The sequence below is a fragment of the Dothidotthia symphoricarpi genome (assembly GCF_010015815.1).
Source record: "Dothidotthia symphoricarpi CBS 119687 unplaced genomic scaffold P153scaffold_3, whole genome shotgun sequence".
NCBI classification, from domain to species: domain Eukaryota; kingdom Fungi; phylum Ascomycota; class Dothideomycetes; order Pleosporales; family Dothidotthiaceae; genus Dothidotthia; species Dothidotthia symphoricarpi.
Window position 1 is genome coordinate 54653 of NW_022985010.1, and position 15132 is coordinate 69784.

Consider the following 15132-nt stretch of genomic DNA (forward strand, 5'->3'; position numbering starts at 1 on the left):
GCGGAGAACGATTCAACATAAGTTCCTACTGCCCAAGCCCCGAGCCTTCGCCCAGACCCTAGATCGTCTCAGCACCTCCGGCGTGCACAAGGCTGAGACTCTGCGCAAGCCACAGCGGCTACGCGATGTTGACCTTGTACCGATTCAGGGATAGCATGCTGCATATCATCACTGTTGATTTGCAGAGTTTCATTCTAGAAATACAGATCGGACTAGCTCTCCTATCAACTGCAGCCCTAAGGCTAGTGTTGTTGTTAAGATAGGCGATGTGAAACTACTTGTCAGATTTTAGCGTGTTTCTCTGCCATGCGTCAGAACACGTTGAACTCCTGAATACTTTGTTTTGACTCTCGCGTCGTTAGAACTCCTTTTCTCTAGGTCCGTGTTTCATCCTGTGTATCTTTCGATTTCGCTGCTTTGAATTTTATCACAACATGCGCATTCGTTCCGTTGAAACACCAAAAATCGACCATCTCTTTATCAAATGTAAAGACAGGAATTTCCTTGTAGCTACGCTAAGCTGCTAAACGGTTTCAAACATCGACGAACGAGCCTCCTAGAAGGATGTTAGGCAAAAGAATTCTAAGCTGATCTATTAGATGTTCGAAAAACTGTCGTATTGCAGCGCCTCATCTCGTTCCTTCGCTAATGCATATTCTTTTATTTCAAAATGTCTTAGATAGATTGAGTCAGTCCGCTTCCGGGGTTATGATAGTGTGTAAAAGCATTGTCCAAGCATGCGATGGACAAAGAGTTGTAACGGAGCAAGACAAAGTGTGCACATCCTGTGAGAAGCATAACCTCACTCTGCTCTGGTTTACGTCGATGAAGATTATAGTATCATTGGTAGATTTAGCTTCCAAGAACACATCTCAGAGTATACACAATAAGTCACATGTTTTCTCCAAAAGTCGTGCTCTTATATAAAGCGTTAACATGCACTATGGCGACGACTTCTTCGTCCTCAGTGTAACTAACACATACAACAAGTTCCATTCCGGATTGAGAAACTCAAAACGAGTATACTCAGAACCCCCCCCCATCTAATTCCAACCCCATCCACGCAAAAGATCCTACGCAGCAATCTTGACAAAGCCCAAATACTCGTTCTCCCCCAGAACAACACTCTCAGGGCGAGACGCAAGCGTTACCGTCCAGCCACTCAAATTATCTGCGAAGCGAAATACATAACTCGTGGATCCCTGGTTTATCGAGTAGTCCTGGGAGCCGAGGAATACGCCGTCTTGCTGGACGCCGTCGATGTAGTGGTGGTACAGCAAGATAGCTGGATGTGACTGAGAGGAGCCGGCCGAGTAGGATAGGCTGGGGTTGTAGATGTAAGCGAAGCTTTGAAGGGGGCTGAGGATCTGTAGACCCCAGCCGTCGTTGCATTGTACGGTGGGTTTTGTGGTGTTGCTGTTGGTCTTAGGGAACGTGACCTGTGAGAGACGCGTGTGTTAGTCTTGGTTTAAAGAATCTTGCGCTTTGGTTCAAATTGGAGAGGATACGGAGAAGACTTACGATGCTGTATCCATCTCTTCCAGATCCTTCTGAGTATATAGTGTTCTTGAAGCCGTCAAGAGCAGGGTTTCCGGTGCTGGTGGCTTCAAGCAGCCATGGGCCGGCGATGCCTGACGTGGCGTTGTACCCAGGGTATACAGTGCAGTCTGCGGAGTTTCCGGAGACTGGTACAACTGTGACGTTGGGAGCAGCGAGTGTTGGCGAAAGTAGGGAGAGGACCGACGTGAGCGTGGCAAGAAGAGGTAGCGATTTGGAGTACATGATTGGTAAGGATAGGTATACGTAGGTGCTTAGAGATACGGAATAAATATGATGGTATGTTGTGGAGGGAATGGAGAGATGATTTTGAATGAGCGAAGACTGAACTGTCAGGTACTTATAAACACTCAATGAGCGACTTTGACACGAGAATTGCTAGGTCGAGTAAGTTAAGTTTCTTTTCACCGACTGAGTGAGTCGTCAGCGCAGGTGGCCTCAGACCAGAATAGACACGAGATTGACTATTTCGTGCCGTCAAAGAGTGGATTTCCGGCCCGCTAAACGATTTTCCAGACCGGTCAGATCTAACGGGTATACCTAGAGTTGACTAGGCATGCCCTAGGCCGTGAGGTATAGGCGATGGAACACAAATACCGCAGGGGTGTTGTAGTGACTACTGTAGTTCCGTAAGCCTATAGCGGGCCCTGTTTCCTGTCCTAACTGCTTGCATCGGATAATGCCGCGGTAGAAGTTTTCTTCTCAGATATGTGTCCGAGTTGTCAATGTCGCCAGGCCTCCCACACTAGTCAAAACCATACACGCTCCGTCTCTTCCGGGTACCAGGCCTGCATGAACGTGATTAATCCCCTTTGGACCCTGTAATGTCCATATTGGTACCGGGTCGACCTACTACCTGTCACGTATCGCAGAAGTCAGACCAAAGATTACTCGCTCGCTCATGCGTCCACTGTTGTAAACATGTTATTTATCTCAGCGGGCAACAAAGCATGGAGCTGAACCCAGTTTCCGGGTTTCGGCTCTTGAGACAGCAGGACCCCGTCATACTAGACTGACCATGCGCAAGATTAACTCCGAATACGATATCGACTATAACTAGCAGTGCGTTGTTCCTGCATAACGAAAGGTCAACGGGTTGCCTAAGAGCCTCCCTGGCGTGATCGGGACGGGATGAAGGTTTTCTCTGAACGAGGTCAAGGATTCACTACTGCGGTGAGATGGGGTCGAGGCAGGTGGGGCACCTGCCCAAAAAGGTTTAGGCGCGACTTAGAACCTACTCAGACTGAATCGCGAAATGAGATCGAGTAGGATGATTTGGACTGTAGGAACAACACAAAGAACATGAGACAACGACAGTTGATGAAGAAGGGAGATCACATACTTTCGCACGAACAGGACAAGCCAAATTTAGAGAGAGTTGAGCATGCTGTTACATTGCTGAGATCGTGTGGTTTTAATCCGATCGACTCCAATGCCCTGAAGCCTTCAACCATGTGTTAGTGAAATCTAACAGACACCCAAATCATTCATCTCCGCAACCACACAGGCTCACGCAGCCCCCCTCCCCTTCTTCCCAACCCCCTCCTTACAATTCAAGATCGTCCTCCGTCTATGATTCTGCGCAACCTTCCACCTCACATACAACAGCACCGCATCTTTCAGCCCGACGAACAAACACCCTCCAACAAGACTTCTCCCCCACCTCGTCTGCAGAAAACCCGTGGGTTTGCCCGCTTTCCCGCCGACACGTGCCCATCCGCCCAGCCATGACGACGCAGACGCGCCTGATGGCGGCAAGACCCACGATGTGGGTAGTGTATACCTGAGCAGTTCGCCCATCGCAGCGGCGATGCTTGGGAAGATAAGGGCGCCAAGAATGGTGTCGGCGACGGATGTGGTGCTGAATGTCATGTTGCGCTCGCGGCGGACGCGAGGGCGAGGGCGCTGTTGTGGTTGGACGCGGACGTTGGGCGCGGGTGCAACGTGATCGATGTTCAGGGGTTGTGGGACTTCAGCGTCGTCATCCATGGGTGGTGCGTTGATCGGATGTGCGACGGGAGGATGATCGTGGTCGTGATCGTGGTCGTGATTGTGGTCGTGGTCGTCTGCTGCGTTGCCGTTCCAGTCTGCGAAGATGTCGAAATCTACTTCCACGTCTACGATGTGTGCATCATCGGGGAGGTGGTCGTGTACGTGGCCGAGCTCGTCTTCGATCACGACTTGGGGTTCTGCGGCGTCGTCTGTGCCGGCGCGTGGCTGGATTTCTTTTAGCCACTTTTGCTCGCGTGGCAGACAGACACGGTCGTAAAAGGCGTTGTATAAGCCTCGTAGGTAGGGCAGGGCGGCAAAGGAGAAGGCTGCGCTCGGTGGCCATTGCAGTTGCAGCATGTCGTCGCCCGGCTGTCCAGAACTGACGAAAAAGATGAGAGGTAGGAAGGGTAGGAAGGAGTCTGCGAGTGTTGTTCTGCTTGCCACAAGGACGGTTGGTATAAGAGGCAGGCCAATGTCCAACCTCCAATGCTGTCGCACGTGTTCAAGCAGCCTCATGGTCGCAGTGGTTAACTGCGGATTTGGCACTTCATACAGTGGTCGCAGTATTTGGGCGGCATCCCCGGGGCCAAATATCTGGTATATGGTATGTGTTCCTGCCAGCGTCAAGGTCGAATACAGGGCCGTTCCCGTGACGAAGGCGAAGCCAGGCAACAGCAAGGAGCCTGTGAAGCGCTCCCCCAGTCGCACTGCCTCAACAATGTAGTTGGTTGGCCGCTGCAACTTGATCTCAGCCTTGCACTGCGGACACAACACCTTATTGACGCGATTCCCCGCGCGCCGTCGCGAGTTTGGCGCCTCCATGTCTGCAATCCAGTCCAGCAGGCACTTCTCGTGTGCGACCAGCACGCAGGGACACGGCGACCGCCATTCCGATGTTGTCGCATCATCCTCAGTTTCGTCGTTGAAGCATATCCAGCACCTGCGCGGCTCATCGTCTTCTTGTGGGGGAAGGTGTTGTGGAGGCGCTTCTTGCTGCGCTTCGGGCGCGGGCTTTGCTGACTGAGCAGGTGGCGAGTTGGGAAGGAGCGTTTGCGAGTCGACGGATTGGTCTGAGACACTGCTTGACCGCGCTGCTTCTTGTTGGTGAGAAGACGACTGGGGCGAAGGCGAGCGTCTGCGCTGGGACGCGGGGCGCTGTTGTGGCAGAGACGCCATGCTGCGACGAGAGGTTGACGGATGTGTGAGACTTGTGCGACAGCTCACGGGAGACGTGTGGCTTGTGTGGAAAAGCTCAAGAAGAACAAGGACAGTTGCTGGACGGTTCGTCGCGTGGTGACCGTGTTTAGTAGACGCTCGGCTCGGTCCCTTGCTGTCGGGTTGCCGACGAAGACGTCACCTCGTGCCCTGGACCACACCAAAAACGCCACAAATCATGTCTCCACACAATTCTTACATCTCGACTTTACGAGACTAGCATCGAAACAAGTTCTAGAAAGAACAAGTCTGATTTCTCCCACACTTTGGGGGCTCCATGATAGTTCGATATCAACAGCATGCCTGCGCAACAATTTTCCTCACGCCTCCGTATCAGCATGCGACTGACCCACCACAACCAACCTTGATCTCGGATACCCGTAGAATACCATTGTCTTATTTATTTGGGGGTAGCATGAGTCGAGGAAGTTGTCTATCCTTCCACAGAACCTTGAATGATAAGTCGTCGTGATATCGGATGAGGTTCAAACCGCTTGATTTGAGTTTCCCTACAACTTCCTCAATATCCGCCATCGTCCAAAGCCTGATTTCGACTATGCACAACAATCCACCTCATGTGACTGTCGTCTCATCGGTCTCCTCATGGCCATTCTCTCAGTTCCATTATTCTTCGCGTTCTATTACCAATCTTGTGATGAATGACGAGCGCGTCATTCTGACACTGACAGACCTCTGGCATTTCTTCAAACTACCGTTCCCATTGATACAGGCGATATCCGCATGTTTTTTTCTGCAAGTGTCTTGAATATCTATGTCTTACCTCACATTTTGTACTGAAGATTGTGGTGCACCAGAGCCGCGACAAGAACTATACATATATTTTCTGATAGTAGTTGACTCGTGAGGTCGTCTTTTTCCTTCTGACAGAATCTAGAACATACTGAATGTTGATCGACTTGCGGTCAAGTGCTTGCTCCATCGCAGCATCAGGAAGAAAATCATGTAGTGTTGGCGTGCTAGTAAGCCAGGACTTATGGAATTCAGGTTAGTAGAATTAGTTTCGGTGTCTTCGACACCGATGTAGGACCTGGAATACGTAGTCCTCGAAATTTTCTTCCATGCCAATGTTATCGCGTTCCTCGCAGTTTTTTCGGATGTCCGGGATGCCTCTTTTGGAAGGCATACATGTTGGTGTTCAGGTTAGTCGCGGGATGCTTTCACTCGCCCAACCTGAGTAGTGGGGTTTTGGAGATTCGACCTTAACATCGATGAAAAACGAAGCTGAATAACTGGTCATTAAATCTTAACTCACGGCAAGCTATCTGCTGGATTATCGCTCGTCGAATCCAGATAGTAATTTTGCTAGGTGGATTATGCAGAACTTCTACGTGTTTAGATAATCAGGCAATTCTTTGAGTTGTTAGTGCTTGGGTGCGTGTTTTGCTTCTCCCTCATCGTTGTCTAATGCCTCACTATGAACTTCCATCGTTTGACTCTTTTCGTGAGTCTTCAACACCCACTATGAGATAGTCTAGCCCTCACTGTCCCTTGAGTTCCTTCTTTTGATCAAGATCATCGACCGCCTTTATCATGCTTGGAGACTTGACTGCACTGAAAAGGGGGGATTCGAGCCGATGGTTGTGCTACACGGTTAGAATATGAATAGTAATTGATTCCGCACATTGCATTGTGTGAGCAGGTTTGGTGCATGGTGGAGAGAATGAGGCACATGGTGTGTGAGGTGTGGAGTTGAGGCGAGATGAGACAAGCTGGATAGAGTAGATGCATTGGACATCGCAGTGAAGTGGCATGGAGAGTAAAAAGAACAGCCACATCGAGAAAGGCGAAACCACAACTTGGCAAGAAAAACACACAAATAAGCACAGCACGCAATACCACCAGCCCACTACCACCCCTCAATCCCAAACTCAAACACCCTATCCCCCTCTCCCTTCGCAACCGGCCTCGCCTCCCCATCAAACAGCGTCCTCTCGAAATAAAGCGCCCTCCCCTCCCGATCAACCAAATACACGATATTCTTCTGCGTGCCATAGCACCCACTCGTCGCATCAGCAGCTTTCTGCTTCACCACATCACCAACCTCATGGGCAGGCATTTTATGCTCGTCGAGATGCTCGCGACCAATAGCTGGGACGAGGATACTGTGCCGCAGCTGGTTGAGGTACATGTCCCACTCCTCATTCTCTTTCTGGCGGGGCATGGTATCTGTTGAGAGGACGGCGAGGAGGCGCTCGACGAGCTGGTCGCGGGTATCGTTCGCCTCGATGGATTGCTGGATAGCGGCTGCGGTCCAGGACTCGCCGTTTACGACTTTGGGCCACGAGCGGTCGCCGTATGCGGCGTTGCTGAGGGCGTGCGTTTCCCCGGGGTTCTGGAGGAGGCGGATCACGTCCTGGACGTTGGGCGTGCGGTTGCTGACTATCGCTAACCCTTCACCCTTCTTGACGACATCCTGCACGAAGCCGTAGCACAGCGAGAAGCCGCCCACGCCCTTGACGCCGTCTTCTTCGATGATGCGGCGGGCGAACTGGGGCGTGGATTCCTGGTCCTCGGGGTTGCTTTTCAGCCAGGCGTTTGGGATGAGGCCGCGGCTACGGGCGCCGATGACGATGGATTCGTCTTCTTCACGGTAGTTTGTTAGTACGGCGATGCGGCCCTGGCGTGTTACGCCGAGCCAGGTCCCGTGGACGGGGCGGTGCAGATCGTAGCCGCCTAGGACCTGGGAGTCGGGGGATGGCCACCATGTTGCTTCGGCTGTTGGGCGGTGCAGGTATTCCTGAGATTTTGTTAGGGTGGGTTTTGGGATTGACGTTGGGGCGGGTGGTGTACGTCTCTGTTGTTCAGCAGGATGAAGGGGTAGTCTGGGTGCGCGGTGGTGAGGATGGCGATGCACATGGTGGTTGTTTTCACTGGTCTTTTTCGGGGATTTAAGTTGGGATGCTTTTTTCGAAACTGGGAGAAAGTGATGGGAGGTGATGTGAAGAGGCGTTCGAAAGCTCGGGAACAAACGGCTTGTTGAAGGGCATGTTTGCCGGACGGCTGCAGGCGGTGTACGAGCCAACAGAGTCGTCACTCATACACGTGTCTCCTATCCAGCAGATGTGAGGTGTAGAGCAGCATGTGGGGTGAGGTCGAACGATAGGTCGTGATTTGGATAGAGTGTAGTCAGGCGGGAGAAGTTGGTGATAAAGTTTGTTGTCCGTCAAGCATCTCAAACATGGCTGATCATATCCCCACGACGGCTAGAACATTCTTTTCCAACCAGTCACACCAGATTGAACCCTCACGTCGTACAGCATGCGAGGCGAGGCGAGTTCCTGCAGAGTTGCCCTGACATCCCCCTAGCATCAACCGACCGAGGCGAGGCGAGCCACCATCCATGTCAAAGTCGAGCTCACATCCCTGCCAGCGCATCACGTCACATCATTACGCTACCAAGCTCGTCCATCAGCCCTACCAAAAACACCCACTCAACACAATCACCCACCACAACAACCAATCCCGCGCCAACACCGCAAAAATGGCAGCGAACTTCGCCCCCTACCAAGACAGCCCGGAAGCCTCGCGCCTGGCCTCTCCCCGCGCTTCCCTCGACCGCCCACGCGTAATTTCCCCACAAACCACAACGCCAGGCCGCGCCTACGAGCAACACGATTACTTCCAAGGGCAGCCGCCGTCGCCCGCGCCCCTACCCGAAACCGAACGGTCTTGGACGGCGAGCCGGCGGCGCGAAGACGTCGACGTCTTCACCACGTCGCTGGGCTGGCGACTAGACTATGAGGCGTGTCTCGCGTACCTTTTGCTTCCACCCGCGGGAGGCGTGTTCCTGCTGGTCATGGAGCATCAGAGCGATTATGTGCGGTTTCACGCGTGGCAGAGCAGTTTGCTGTTTGCGTTTTTGTTTGTGGTGCATGTGTTTTTTAGCTGGTCGGGGTTTATTTCTTGGGTGCTGTTTGTGGGGGATGTTGGGCTGATTGCGTGGTTGACGTGGAAGGCGTATCAGGATGGTGAGTTTTTCTTTTCTTTTTTCGAGTGGGGAGATTTATTGGGGATGCGGGCTAATGAATTGTGTAGCTGCGACACTGGATCGGTATGAGATTCCCTTTTTCGGCCCGCTGGCGAGCTCGATATTGGACGATGAGTAGGACGTGGTGGTTGCAATGTTGCACACAATTTGCCGAATCAATATCATATACAGCGGCATAGAGCCGCACGATAGTCTAATTCTAATGTATTCACCACCCTACCCAAACCGCTCCTTCGCAATCTGCATCAGAAAGTCCATGGTCTTGCCCTCTTTAGCTCTCCTCTCCGCAAGCCTCTCGTCCCTCTCCGCATCCCTTGCCCGTGCAATCTCCTCTCGCCGTATCTCCCTTTCGCTCTTCTTGCGCTCCGCCTCTTTCTTCTGCTTCTTGTACCCGTCGATGCTATCTTCACCCATCAGATCTGACTCGCCAACCTCAACGTCACCCCCTTCCTTCGCGTCGCGGAAAGACTGCAGCGTACCCGTCGTCTCGCGCTTCTTCTCCAGCTGCCGCTCACGCGACCCCGGATCCGCGCGGGGCACCAGCTCCTCAAGACGCTCCTTCTGCGCCTTGCGATCCGTTTTGCGCTCGTACCGTATATCGTCGACGTAATTCGAGCCATCACGCGCGCGGTCTTCGTCGCGCATCTCATTGCGGTACGTCAAGTCATCGAGCTTCGGTATCGTCGGCCCATGACCTGAATGTCGAGCCATTTCCGTAGGTAGCGCAGGTCCGAAATCGTCGTCGCTCTCAGCGTCCTCCTCGTTGCGTTGCTCGTACTGCGGCGATGCACGTCTGGTAGACTCTCGAGCAGGCGATTTCTCGCTATATTCCTGCACGGTGTCTTGCGCCGTCTTCAGCATCGACGGATCATACCAGCTGCGCGCGAGCTCTCCACGGTTCCTGTGAACATCAGCACAGTCCTCACCAATATCATCTCGCAGTGGGTACACACCATCGGCTAACAAAGCTCTTCCACCGCCCCCTCACTTCGCGCTCCTCCAGCTCCTCCAACTGTATCTTTTTCTGTATGTCCAGATACGACTGAAACAGCGGCTTGTACTCGTCGAACTGGCGCTTCGACAGCGGCTTCGCTTTGTATGGGAGCACTACGGGCTTTGCAGCTGGTGAGCGCGACCTGTGGCGCTTGTGCCGGTGCTTGCGATCATCGTCGCGTCGGGGAGAGCGCGAGCGACGCGCTTCGTGTTTCTTGTCGTCGCGTGATGGGCGGTATGGAGACCTGGAGCGTCGTCTATGGGAGGCTGTGTTGGCTTCGGGGGTGCGACTTCGACGCATGGTTGGGGATTGTGGTTGTCTTGTTGCTGGGTGTTGTGTGGTGATGGATAGGCGTGCAGATCCATCGAGATGCTCGGTTGCGGGCCGATTCCGCTCTCGGCTGCAACGGTCGTTCTTGAAGGAGGACGATGAACGTCCAGATTTAGAATGCAATGTTTAACTATCGTCAAAATGTTGATTCGTTGATGAGAGCAAAGGACATCATAAAGCGAGTTCATATTGACCCTTGATCACATTCAAACTCCAGTTAAAACCTTCAGACAGACCCAGACTGGGTTATTAAGATAGTTATATTTTGCAATCATCATCCCTAACCACCTCAAAAATGGAGCAAAGAACAAGGTAAATGGCCAATCAAAAATATGTGAAATACTCTTACGTATATTGACTTTTCAAATCTGGTCTAGCATACCCTCAATGAGCTACCATCCAAGGTTATCTATATCTTCCGCCTAACCAGCCCCCTAAAGAAATCAAAAGAATTGCTATCACTCTGCAACGCAATCATCTTCCCGGTCGGCCGATCCTCCCAGCCCAACTCCTCCGCAAGCAAAAGTCCCCAATCCCGCGTAATGCCCCGAATCTGCGCCTTCGTACCGGCCTGCACCCCATCAGTCTCCAGCGTGATGACCTGATCCTTATGCAGCCAGTTCTCATAATACAACGCCTCCATCTCGCGATTGAAGCCCGTCTGGCAGAACGTCGCGTACAGCGCTTCGAAGTGCGCGAGGATGCTGGCGAGGAGCTTCTCTTGTGTAAAGGGGTTGAGGCCCAGACTACTCGTCAATTGATTCAGACTTGTCGTTGGTAGCGCGTTGTCGAGATTCAGGCCTATACCGCACACAGCGTCGAATCTGCCGCCGTCATAGCTGGAGTTTACTAGGATGCCGCCGATTTTCACCACGGGGTTGCCTGCGCTGCCGGGTAGCTGCGCGTAAATGTCATTCGGCCATTTGAGCTTTACACCTACTTTGTCGTAGCCTTTTGCGTAGCCTTTGATACCTTGTACGATGGCTAGCGCGGCGAGGTATTGGATGAATACTATGGGTGCGCTCTCGTTGAGGGCGATGTCGTGGTGCATCACGGTCGAGAACATGAGTGCGCCGGGGGGTGCGACCCAGACGTTGCTTCCTCGTCCCCGGGCTGCGAGCTGTGTTGTGGCGGTCAGTGTGAAGCCTGTGGGCAGGTGACGGAGTAAAGCGGGGTTCTTTTCGAGAAGTGAGTTGGTAGAGGTCACTACTTCGCCGTATAGTAATGTGCTGCCGAATGAGGGGCGGGGGTTGCCGAGTTTGGTGTGGTAGTGGAGGAGGTTTTCATAGAAAGCGTCATGGTGGAATGGAGTGTCTTTTGCGGATGGCAGAGCAGTTTCATGCGTTATTACGGTTTTAACGAGTTTCTCATAGTCGAGGATTTGGTCCGACGTGGAGTTGTAGGCTGTGTATTCAATACATTCCTGTATCGCCTCCTCCTTTGTTTTGGGCTTCTTCCTGTCTTGATTGTTACCTGTATATTCTCCTGTTTGTTCGTCTTCCTTCCCTGTCACAGTCATGAGCGTGGGAAGCTTTTCTGAAACTGCGCTCACGGCTCTTTTCAACCCTTGGACACCCCACACACTCCCTTCCTTCTCGATACGAAAAACGTCATGTCCACCTTGAATGTAATCTTCGCCATCGATTACAGTGAGGGCTTCGGATAAGCTCGCAACAAGGGTGGAGACGTCTGCCATATTGTGAGACGTGAGGTGTAGGCGGGATAGGGACGGTACTGTTTGTTCGTGTTCATTGACCGTCAAGCCCAATTTCTGGAGAATCAGGCGCATGAAAGCCACGCGAGTACTGTCGGTGGTGGTGATGGCGTCGATGGTCTTTGTGTAGGAAGGGAGGCTTGAAATCTTGTTCAGGTTTTGCGGTGCAAACCTGGGTTGTGCGTAAGCCGAACGAACTCATCATGTGTATATCGTGCAAAGACTTACTCTGGATGAGGCCCCGTCATCACCGCATGACCATCACCAACCTTCCTATATACCACCGCCGCCTTACTCTCTCCAGATTCAACATGTAGATCCTCCGTGAAACTGGCCAAGATCTGAACGCCCCTATTCTCCAGCTTTTTCGCATCGACAAACACGCCACCGCCATTATAATAGCTTTTGAAAGCTTCCTTCATCCCTTCCTTCACATCTTCGAACGCTCTCAAATGTACTTTCACATCCGCAGCCCTCGCGCCCGCTTCACTCGCATACTGAAACCCCTCAAAAGCCAAGCCTCTACAAATCCCTGGAAAGAAGCCCAGCTCCCTATCGCCCACGACTGCTAGCTTCGAATCATCTACTTCGAACTCGCATTTCGCGCTCCCATAGTACCCGCCGGCACAGAACCCCAGATACGAGCCCCCTGCGTTAACATACCGGCTGATGCGTCGATTCCCCTCGCCGTTGAGCGCACGACAGTACCCGAGATCCGCGCCGCCAGGGAAGACGAGTAGAGCGCAAGTGCTGAACCAGGGTTCTTTGATGATGATTTCGCTTGAGATAGGGATCACGGCGTAAGAGGGGGAGAGGAGACGGCGCAAAGTGTAGAGGCAGTGGCGGACGGATTCGGTGGTGCTGCCATTACCTTTGGCTTGTTAATCTCTCAACCGACACTTGAGTATTTAGAAGAGACGTACCGGAGTACACCAACACGTTCATCTTTTTTGTCGCCATGGTGGGTGATACGACGTTGTGACCCGGACCGAGATTCCCCGGCCGTACTGTGTGAACTAGGTACTTCGATCGTTTGTACTAGACGCTTACAACAACAACAATTCCCAAGCTCTTTCAAGATGTCTGGTGATGACAAATCCCGCGCTGCGGCCGCCCAGCTTCTGATCGACGATGAACCGGATGAGTGGTACGCGCAGTTGCCCCGGCAAAAAAGTACAAGCTGACCACACCCAGGGACAAGAGGATCTTCAGCACAGGATGCGCAGGTTAGTCGGTCGCTGTTTCACCAAGCCACTTCGATTAATAGCAAACAGACGAAAACATGAAGTTAACAGACTGCTATTACGAAAAGAAGGATTGGCGGGCGTGCAAGATAGAGGTGAGTCCGTTGAAGGCACTTTCGTGAAGTTCAAAGTTTAGACCGAGATGTTGCCGAACCCTTCTACGAGCTGGATTTAGTACCCAGCACGCTAACACTTTTTAGATGGAGGTTTTTAAGCAGTGTTGGCAGAGGCATGGTAACGACAAGCGGACAGATTCAAAGAATGCCAAGTAGCAGCTGTAATTCTTGTATCATCAAGTGTATTATCAGAGAGTAAAAGTGGCCAAGGGACAGGACTGTATTTCAATTCACTGCACGATCGAAGACTTGTAATTAGGAACATGTTGAGATTCTTCAAGCCACCGTGTAATTCCCACTGCTTCCATATATCCTCCCAATCGTGAAACGTCTCTTCGAATAATCCACCTCGCGACCGTGACATTACACATTAAACTACTTCTTCAGCTCATAGATGGGCGGCTGGACTTCAGGGTGAAAAGGCGACGTCGCAGTGCTTGCCTTCTTCTCGTCGAATATCCAAACCCCGTTGGTCAAGGTGTCGTTGACCTTCTCCCCGACCTTGCCAGCTAGACGCTCAAACAAAGGGTTGCTCGCTGATCGAGTGAAGAACGTGCGCTCCCACTCGTGACCAGCCTCCTTTTCCTGCTTGCGCATCTCACGCTGTCGGTTTTCGATGATGGTCTTTTCATAGCTCGTTTTGTCCATGTCACCCTTGACAATAGCATCAGCTACCTTTTTCCAGGCGCGCCGTGTCTCCAAGTCATCTTGTTGCTCAACAGCGGCCACGAAAAGTTGAGTGGGCTTTGTGACTTTGTGGTCATGCGCAGCAATGACTGTCTTTGTCTTGTGGTCTTTGATCTGGAAAGCGTCGGACCATTGTCCCTCAGCCGTGTACAGCTTCTCCTTCTCCCTGCCGTCTGGGTAGACGACTGCGGAGAATGTGTTCTTCTTGCCAGACACCCAACCTTTGCCGCTGTAGTCGATGCGCGAGGTGTAGCCAGATGAGGATTGGATGTATGTGCTGCCGTTCAGCTCGACGAAAGGAGAACCGGAGATAAGGCCTTCGATATGTAGGGAGGGTAGAGTGATCAGGTAGTCTTCGTTGAATGCATCGAGGTGAAGCATCGCGTGACCGATTTGCTGTTGCACGTTAGTCTAGTCAGGGACAAGAAGAGAGAACAGCGGCTGACCTTGACGTTGATCGTGGTCTTGAAAGACGCTTTCTGCGCGTTGTAGCCCTGCAGCCGGACGCCGTGCTGGTTGTTCCAGATGGAGTAAGCCGTCACGGGAGGATGATGACTGGTCGCCTTAGTATTCATCGGACCGCGCCAATAAAACGCTGTGTGTACCTGACTTGCTCGCTCACGAGCTGTGTGGTTCCTGCCGCGTCTTCCCACTTGCCTAGGAACAACTCGCCCAGGAACGGGTTCAGAGGCTTCTTCTCGCTTCCTAGCTTCTCGCTTCGGCTGGCATATTGTTGTTTCAGCGTGCTGAGAAACCACTTCAAGACAAGCACAGCGCGCTTAGCGGGGTCCTTCTCGGCGGCGGGCGCGACGAAGATGGAGGGGTGTTCAGTCCAGTAGGAAGAGAACTCGGTCAGGGACGTGGTGGAGAGGATGAAGGCAGGCGCAGTCATGGACGAGAGATCGCCATTGAAAGACGCGATAGACTATCTCCATGTCAGCCAGTCGCTCTGTGTCCAAGGTGTTGAGCGAATTTCAAGAGATGGCAGTACCTTCAGAAAGCTTGACCAGGAGCCCTTTGATTGGGCAGGCACGGCGGACCCTTCTTTTTCGGCCATGTTTGTAGTATTGTTTTTAGGGATGCGTTAGAAGGAGAAGTTGTGAGTAAAGTGAGCGGTGTTATGTTCCGCGAGAGGCTGCAAAAGGCGGGGAGGCGACGGAATGACATCGGCGCGTTTAAGCCACTACTAGCGCCGCCGATCTCCAAGATGTTGTGGCAAACGTCACGCCGCAGTCGGGCGCTGAACAGCTTTAGACACTGCGAATTCACTTGAA

The 15132-nt window shown here is 52.3% G+C and overlaps 8 protein-coding genes across 8 annotated transcripts; 2 read left to right on the forward strand and 6 right to left on the reverse strand.

Moving 5' to 3' along the window:
- Window positions 1-1073: 1073 nt before the first annotated feature.
- P153DRAFT_381541 (uncharacterized protein) lies at window positions 1074-1782 on the reverse strand (the record flags this gene model as incomplete). Its single annotated transcript, XM_033670051.1, has 2 exons — window positions 1074-1439; window positions 1522-1782. 2 exons carry the CDS (start codon window positions 1780-1782, stop codon window positions 1074-1076), a joined length of 627 nt encoding a protein of 208 aa, XP_033527485.1.
- A 1284-nt stretch (window positions 1783-3066) lies between these two features.
- On the reverse strand, window positions 3067-4725 carry P153DRAFT_381542 (uncharacterized protein; the record flags this gene model as incomplete). The annotated part of the gene is made up of 1 exon (XM_033670052.1): window positions 3067-4725. One exon carries the CDS (start codon window positions 4723-4725, stop codon window positions 3067-3069), a length of 1659 nt encoding a protein of 552 aa, XP_033527486.1.
- A 1726-nt stretch (window positions 4726-6451) lies between these two features.
- P153DRAFT_363329 (DUF833-domain-containing protein) lies at window positions 6452-8060 on the reverse strand. Its single transcript, XM_033667345.1, has 2 exons — window positions 7576-8060; window positions 6452-7522 (listed from the first exon to the last, which is right to left on the reverse strand). The coding sequence occupies exons 1-2, from the start codon at window positions 7639-7641 to the stop codon at window positions 6632-6634; spliced, it is 957 nt and encodes a 318-aa protein (XP_033527487.1). The 5' UTR covers window positions 7642-8060; the 3' UTR covers window positions 6452-6631.
- On the forward strand, window positions 8001-8917 carry P153DRAFT_363330 (uncharacterized protein). The gene has a single exon (XM_033667346.1). The coding sequence runs from the start codon at window positions 8126-8128 to the stop codon at window positions 8840-8842; it is 717 nt and encodes a 238-aa protein (XP_033527488.1). The 5' UTR covers window positions 8001-8125; the 3' UTR covers window positions 8843-8917.
- Window positions 8917-10098, reverse strand: P153DRAFT_331499 (uncharacterized protein). The gene is made up of 2 exons (XM_033665466.1): window positions 9727-10098; window positions 8917-9674 (listed from the first exon to the last, which is right to left on the reverse strand). Exons 1-2 carry the CDS (start codon window positions 10065-10067, stop codon window positions 8990-8992), a joined length of 1026 nt encoding a protein of 341 aa, XP_033527489.1. The 5' UTR covers window positions 10068-10098; the 3' UTR covers window positions 8917-8989.
- A 355-nt stretch (window positions 10099-10453) lies between these two features.
- P153DRAFT_428156 (biotin apo-protein ligase-like protein) lies at window positions 10454-13161 on the reverse strand. Its single transcript, XM_033672706.1, has 3 exons — window positions 12735-13161; window positions 12040-12682; window positions 10454-11983 (listed from the first exon to the last, which is right to left on the reverse strand). Exons 1-3 carry the CDS (start codon window positions 12769-12771, stop codon window positions 10507-10509), a joined length of 2157 nt encoding a protein of 718 aa, XP_033527490.1. The 5' UTR covers window positions 12772-13161; the 3' UTR covers window positions 10454-10506.
- P153DRAFT_363333 (uncharacterized protein) lies at window positions 12868-13669 on the forward strand. Its single transcript, XM_033667347.1, has 4 exons — window positions 12868-12958; window positions 13006-13037; window positions 13086-13150; window positions 13256-13669. The coding sequence occupies exons 1-4, from the start codon at window positions 12891-12893 to the stop codon at window positions 13325-13327; spliced, it is 237 nt and encodes a 78-aa protein (XP_033527491.1). The 5' UTR covers window positions 12868-12890; the 3' UTR covers window positions 13328-13669.
- P153DRAFT_363334 (oxysterol binding protein-like protein) lies at window positions 13530-14994 on the reverse strand. Its single transcript, XM_033667348.1, has 4 exons — window positions 14850-14994; window positions 14464-14783; window positions 14305-14413; window positions 13530-14254 (listed from the first exon to the last, which is right to left on the reverse strand). The coding sequence occupies exons 1-4, from the start codon at window positions 14913-14915 to the stop codon at window positions 13547-13549; spliced, it is 1203 nt and encodes a 400-aa protein (XP_033527492.1). The 5' UTR covers window positions 14916-14994; the 3' UTR covers window positions 13530-13546.
- Between the last annotated feature and the right edge of the window lie 138 nt (window positions 14995-15132).